The sequence below is a fragment of the Portunus trituberculatus genome, chromosome 46 (genome assembly GCF_017591435.1).
Source record: "Portunus trituberculatus isolate SZX2019 chromosome 46, ASM1759143v1, whole genome shotgun sequence".
Taxonomy (NCBI): domain Eukaryota; kingdom Metazoa; phylum Arthropoda; class Malacostraca; order Decapoda; family Portunidae; genus Portunus; species Portunus trituberculatus.
The window spans coordinates 33,500,235-33,507,734 of record NC_059300.1 but is presented as its reverse complement, the minus strand read 5'-3'; the positions used below and the strand labels follow the sequence as shown (position 1 = coordinate 33,507,734).

The window sequence follows — 7,500 nt, the reverse complement described above, 5'->3', positions numbered from 1 at the left end:
CCACCACTCCCAACACCTGCCGCTGTCATATCATTCCCACCACCACCACCACCACCACCACCAACACCACCAACACCACCACTCCTACCACCTTTAGGAATTCCATTATATTTACTCCCTTGTCTCCTTGTTTGTTTCTGTCCACTTCTCTCAATTTCTGTCTCTCTTTTTCTGTCTTTCTGTCTGAATCTCTCTCTCTCTCTCTCTCTCTCTCTCTCTCTCTCTCTCTCTCTCTCTCTCTCTCTCTCTTGTCCACGCGAATGTGAGAAAAGTATTATTCTTTATATCCAAGTTGTATTTTCCTCCCTTTCTCTTTTTCCATTTTTCCTCTCTCTCTCTCTCTCTCTCTCTCTCTCTCTCTCTCTCTCTCTCTCTCTCTCTCTCTCTCTCTCTGCCTTGTTTTCCTCCCTTTCTTTCCTCCTTTGCCTTCTCTTCCATTTAATTTCCTTCTCCTCTATTTCTTTTTCACCTTTCTTGATCTCCTCCTCCATCCTTCCTTCTTCCATTCCCCCTTTACTTCATCTACCATCTCTCCTTTACTTTCTCCTCCTCCTCCTTCTCTTCATCGGCTTGCTTTACTGTAGCAAAAATTTATCTTGCGAATTTCAAACTGAACGATGGAAAACACTTTAATAGGAGTGAGAAGTTACAAAATTTTCTTCTTCCTCTCAGTCAGAAATGGTAGATGTATATTACTTTCTTGTCTCTAGCTTCGTAATTCCGCTAATCACACCTCAGCCATGCTCGTTACTATTGGTCTGAATGTTTCATAATGGCAAGGTACGTATTAAACTCCTATTGAACCAAGAAATGTATTCATATGCATTCCCTTCAGGTTATTCCTTGCAGAATTTCTACGCTACTAAATAATTGTCTCAAGAGTTCTAGTAATGATAACCCCTTCCGAATCTTAACATAATCATACGTATTTAATGCAAGATTATTCCTCACAGTTACGCCAAGTGCCTCGAACATGACTGCAGGCTTGTCTTTTTTACATAATGGTCAAATGTTCAGTTCATTATACAAAGAATGAGCTTAAGGCGAACAAAAAGAAATATCTGAAGGAAACAGGAAGCGAGAAGAGCAAGCATGGAAGTGTACTACGGAAACATAGATAAAAAGAAAGAAAGCGAAGAACGAGGCAGTAAGAAATTCACGAAAGAGAGAGAAAAAAAAAGACTTAGGATATATAAAAAGTTACCCACAGGAAATAAAAAACAAGAATAGCAAAGATAAGACATTAAGAAAAAAAGACAAGCAGAAGTAGAAATGCAATTAATGGGAAACAAGGATAGCTGGTGAAGAGGTGTTGGACTATAAAATAAATTCGTGTAGTCTTTTGACGGGAGTAGACTTAGGAACAGAATTTTTTTTCTTTCTCTTCCATCCATTTCATTCCTTGGTCAATCTCGCTGATACATAAAAACAACAACATTAATACGACACATGGAGAGACACACATGAGAGGAAGGGCATCGAGTGCTGTACAAATGAGAGGAAGGATGAGAGTTTAATCAAAACAGTTGTGTCGTTCTTAACGTGACACAAAATAAAAAGCATAAAAAGCACCAGTATTTTAGATGAAGATCGTAACATAAAGAGTTCAAAGCACCAATAATGTAGAGGAAAGTGTTCAATGCTTCAATAATGTCGAGGAAGGGTCTAAAATAGAGTTCAATGCTTCAATAATGTGGAGGAAGGGTATAAAATAGAGTTCAATGCTTTAATAATGTCGAGGAAGGCTATAACGTAATAATCTAATGCGTAAGTAATGTAGAGGAAGGGTACAACATTGAGTTCAATGCATCAGTAATATAGAGGAAGGGTACAACATAGAGTTCAATGCATCAGTAATGTAGAAAAGGTATAACATAGAGTTCAACGCATCAGTAATGTATAGAAAAGGTATAACATAGAGTTCAATGCTTCAATAATGTCGAGGAAGAGTATAACATAAGAGTTCAATGCATCAGTAATGTAGAGGAAGGGTACAACATAGAGTTCAATGCATCAGTAATGTAGAGAAAAGGTATAACATAGAGTTCAATACTTCAATAATGTCGAGGAAGAGTATAACATAAAGAGTTCAATGCTTCAGTGTTATGGAAGCTGTACTCACCGTCGGCGACCATTCGAGAGAGAATCCTGCCCATGTCCCTGACGGTGCGAGTGGCGAGCTCCTCCGCCGAGTCTTCCTCCATAGCCAGAACTGAGGACTGGGTTAAGGAACAACACAACTCACGGGGAACACAACACAAGGGAATATCATTAAGGGATCATTGTGACTGATAGAAAATAAATAACACTTCTATAAAATAATGATATAGAGAGGAAAAAAAATGTGTAAACATATAGTAGAGGACAAACACACACACACACACACACGGCACCTACCACAGCCATTCCTTCACCACCACCACTAGTACCACCAAGTTTTCCACTTTACTGTAATTCATAGTAATCTTCCTCCACACACCCACCCAAATACATGCACACACACTCACCCCCCTCCCAACACCCACACCCACATCGCTGCACCAATCCCTACACACAGCCAACTGAATCAAACCACACGAGGCACATTAAGTACATCGTTGGCGGGTTGAACGAGCCAAAAGAGGCAATAAAACGAGGAGATTAGTGACACTTGACGAGCTGAGTAGACGGTAGTCAGTCAGTCAGTCAGGCAGGCAGGCAGGCAGCCAGCCAGCCAGCCAGCCAGCCAGCCAACCCTCCTGATCAGAGACTATGCACATAAGAGGTTTATATAATCTTTGTTCCTGACAGCTGGAGTTAGTGAGGGAAGGGCGAAAACAACCCTGTATTTTCTCCTCACCGGATCAAAAGTGCAAAGTACACACACACACACACACACACACACACACCCTTCCCTGCCCTCCCGGGTATAAAAACAGCCTCGCGCGCCTTCCCTACCCTCAAGCGGAAGACACGACGCGCTCTTCCGTATGTGGTAATTACCAGAGCGCCTTGCCACAACACTGGACGGAAACCTGCCTCAAGGGACCCGCTGCAACCCTCTACCCCTCCCCTTCCCCTCTCCATCCCCCTAGTCCAGGTTCTCCTCATCCTCCGCCTTCCCGTCCCTCTCCCTTCTGCTGCTGCTATGTCCTGTCGCCACCTGTTCCCGTGGGATTAGAGAAGTTGTTGTCGTGATAAACAGGGTGATGGTGGTGGTGGTGGTGGTGGTGGTGGTGGTGGTGGTGGTGGTGGTGGTGGTGGTAGTAGTGGTGGTGGTGGTGGTGGTCAGGGATGAGAGTAAAGCTAAAAAGAAAAAATAGGAGTCGTGACTGGAGGGAGCGGTGACCTCAACTCTCAGTGGGTCAAAGTCCTGTTTTGCCCCCGCCAGTACTCGAACCGGCACCACCACCACCACCACCATGATCCCTGCAAAAGCTACAAACTCCAGCAGTGAGACCATGCAGCCACCACCATCACCGCCAGCACTGCAGCCGTCACCAACGCCTGTGAATGGTGACCACAAGGAGTGAAAAACAGTTGCTGGTGCTAGTTTTGAGACACGAGAGCGCAGAACAAACGTAACAGAATAAACGTGAGATAAGAAAAGAAAGTCTTAATGTTCAACACGACTCAACTCACTAACCAACCAACCACTCGGTCAACGAACTCCCTCTCACAGCAAATAGACTAAGTAAACAACTACCATAACTAGCAGACTGACTGACTAAATAAATAAATAAAGCAAAGAGAACATAACAAAAAAGAGATGAAGGAGACTGCAACAAAGCGCCAGACCTACACGTGATGACGATGCTGACCACAAACACACGTACGTACCACATGAACACTGAACACAAACATGAAGCGTTGCTGTGTGTGTTGTATTGTACTAGAGACCTGCCTATATCAATGCCGCCCCTCACACCATTACAACGTACATGACGGTGCCCCGCTACTCCAGCCTTACCTCACACAATACCACCCCTCAACTCCCATTCTATAACATGACAACATCAAAATTGCATTCCTCTTCCTCCTCCTCCTCCTCCTCCTTCTCCGCTACGCGACAGATCTATATCATTAACCACATGTTGTCGTCGTCCACCACTTCCTACTCCTAACTCCTACTCCGCCTCCTCCTCCTCCTCCTCCTCCTCCTCCTCCTCCTCCTCCTCCTCCTCCTCCTCCTCCTCCATCACCACTATCTTCTCTTCCTCTTCCTACTCTTAAAATAACAATAATAATAGAAAAAATAAAATGATGAAAATGAAAAAAAAAAAAACACATTCATGTTAGCTTACGAAGTTTAGTCGCTAAGAAAAATGTTGATAATGGTGAAAGACACAAGGAAAAAAAACATAAAGCGTCGCAGAAAACTCCACTAATTTAACTTCATGTTGTCTAAAAACAGTGAAAAATGTTGCTGATCCTGAAAACTGCAACAAAGAAGAGAAGAGTAAAATATATCAAATAAAATCCCATCCATTCAGCTTACGAGATCTGACGCTTCAGGAAAGCAATGTCTATGTCTCAAATAAAACTCCATTCATTTATCTTACACGGCCTGATCGCTAAGATAAATATTTATAATCATGAAAAAAGCAAAAGAAAAATAAATAAGTAAATGAATAAAAACGCGTCCATTCATTGAACTCATGTTGTCTAATGTTGAAAGGAAAAATATTTGTGTCTCAAAGTAAACCCCATTAATTCAACTTACCGAGGTCTGATCACTCGGGGAATATTGATAACATCGAAAACCACAGTTGGAAAGTAGAATATATTAAGCTAAGCATCTATTTATTCAATCAATCAGAAATATATATATATATATATATATATATATATATATATATATATATATATATATATATATATATATATATATATATATATATATATATATATATATATATATATATATATATATATATATATATATATATATATATATATATATATATATATATATATATATATATATATATATATATATATATATATATATATATATATATATATATATATATTGATAACTGTAAGAGCTATTAGAGAATAGAAATAAGATACACACACGACTATCAAACAAAGGTTCATTTAGATTAAAACCTTCAGTGCTGGAACACATTCTTATCTTGAGATTTGTGTACGATTAGACAATTTCAATGACATTAGAAAGGGTTTGTGGAGATCAGAAGATTAATGGCCACAGTTTTTACTATTTTGATCCGCCAAATAAATTTCTAAAGGTGTATAAAATCACCAAATACTAAGCAGGATAAATATCGAAACGTGTCATGGTACTCAAAGGGTTGAGAGGTGAAATCACACACAAAAATACGAATAAACATGAATATCACACCAAAAAGATAATAATAACACATAAAAGCAAAACCGTATTCATTTACCTGACGAGATGGATTCTTCTTGAAAAAATCACAGTATCTCCAGACATCTCACCGTGAAAATACTAAAAAATCATCCCTAATATCTCTTCATATTTACTTTTATTTAGAGCCACCCACCACCACCACCACCACCACCAAGGACGACACCACGACCAAAAACAAAATAAGTGAAAATAAAATAAAAAATAAATATATAAATAATGTGAAGAAATAATACAATGATTTGCAGAACCAGACTCTTTCCTCGAGGCTTCAGCAGAACAAGAGGTAGGCAAGGCAAGGTAAGGGTGAATGGACCGGTGTGTGTGTGTGTGTGTGTGTGTGTGTGTGTGTGTGTGTGTGTGTGTGTGTGTGTGTGTGTGTGTGTGTGTGTGTGTGCATTAGGGTTAGGACTAGAAAATTATATGTAGTAAGTGTCTTGTTGTATAGGCAGTGGTGTGGCAGCGGCGCCAGTGGTGGTGGTGGTGGTAGCGGTGGTGATGATGATGGCAGTAAAAGTGGTAGTGGTGGTGGTGGTGTCGGTGGTGATGGTAAATAAAATGAGAGGGGAAGGTGGACGAGGAGGAGAAGGATAAAAAGAAGAAGAAGAAGGAGAAAGAAGAGAAGGAGGAGGAGAAGGAGGAGGAGGAGGAGGAGGAGGAGGAGGAGGAGGAGGAGGAGGAGGAGGAGGAGGAGGAGGAGGAGGAGGAGGAGGAGGAGGAGGAGGAGGAGGAGGAGGGAAACGAGAAATATTAGAAAAATCTATAAAATAAAAATACCATTTAAAGAGAGAGAGAGAGAGAGAGAGAGAGAGAGAGAGAGAGAGAGAGAGAGCAACGACCAACACGCACTGGACACTAAATAATGACTGGAAAGACTGCCCTGTCATTCCTCCCCTCCCTCCACCCCCCCACCCGATCTCTCTCTCTCTCTCTCTCTCTCTCTCTCTCTCTCAGGTGCGACCACACAACAATTATCTCATTACAACTCATTACAACCAACACGAGTATTTTTTTCTTTTTCTTTTCTTACTCATCCTCAACACCACTCATCACCACCACCACCACCACCACCACCACCACCACCACCACCACCACCACCACCTCCTCCTCCTCCCTTCCTCCTAAAACCACTATTCGTGTTAGGAAAATCGAAAAGAACTGTATAGTAGCAGTAGCAGTAGCAGTAGCTGTAGTAGTAGCTTCTTATTCGCTGTGTGTGTGTGTGTGTGTGAGAGAGAGAGAGAGAGAGAGAGAGAGAGAGAGAGAGAGAGAGAGAGAGAGAGAGAGAGAGAGAGAGAGAGAGAGAGAGAGAGAGAGAGAGAGAGAGAACAAAGAGGAAGCTGCTCACTTAATACAGATCAATATATGCAAGCAGCGGAGGAGAGACATGTGAGATGAATAATGCATGGGAGGAGGAGGAGGAGGAGGAGGAGGAGGAGGAGGAGGAGGAGGAGGAGGAGGAGGAGGAGGAGGAGGAGGAGGAGGAGGAAGAAGAAGAGGTGAAAAGAAGAAAAAGAAGACGAAAAAAACGAACAACTTCAGCAACAACAATAATATTAACAACAACAACAACAACAACAAAATCCCCATCCTCATCATCATCAAAAAAGTAATGAGGAGGAGGAGGAGGAGGAGGAGGAGGAGGAGGAGGCAGACTTTACGTATATGGAAGAGAACACTATTTCACTAACTTTTCCTTCTGCAGTATACATCATTCTCATCCCCCGCCTCCCCCCCCCCTCTCTCTCTCTCTCTCTCTCTCTCTCTCTCTCTCTCTCTCTCTCTCTCTCTCACCCATAGATAGGAGGTTTAACAGTGCTATTCAATCCTCTCTCCAGCGTCCTCTTAACACCTCTAGTCTTATCAGCGAGGGCGCGGTGAGGCTGGACAGGAAGGGAGAGGGTACTGAGACTGACTGATAGGGATGTATAGGAGAGGCTGGGTGAATGGGATGAATGGATAATAGGAAGCTGGAGTGTACATTAACCTCTCTCTCGCTCTCTCTCTCTCTCTCTCTCTCTCTCTCTCTCTCTCTCTCTCTCTCTCTCTCTCTCTCATCCTAGCTACATTAACTTTCCCATTCTTATCCCCACATCTTCACCTGCCTTCCTCTCCCTCACCACATCCTC

The 7,500-nt window shown here is 42.0% G+C and overlaps 1 protein-coding gene across 1 annotated transcript in view; it reads right to left on the bottom strand.

The window, feature by feature from the left end:
* LOC123519804 (epithelial splicing regulatory protein 1-like) overlaps positions 1 to 7,500 on the bottom strand; it is a 105,385-nt gene that overhangs the window by 57,675 nt on the left and 40,210 nt on the right. Inside the window, exon 4 of the mRNA XM_045281322.1 lies at positions 2,123 to 2,212. Coding sequence (XP_045137257.1) covers positions 2,123 to 2,212 — 90 coding nt within the window. The remainder of the gene's footprint in view (positions 1 to 2,122; positions 2,213 to 7,500) is intronic.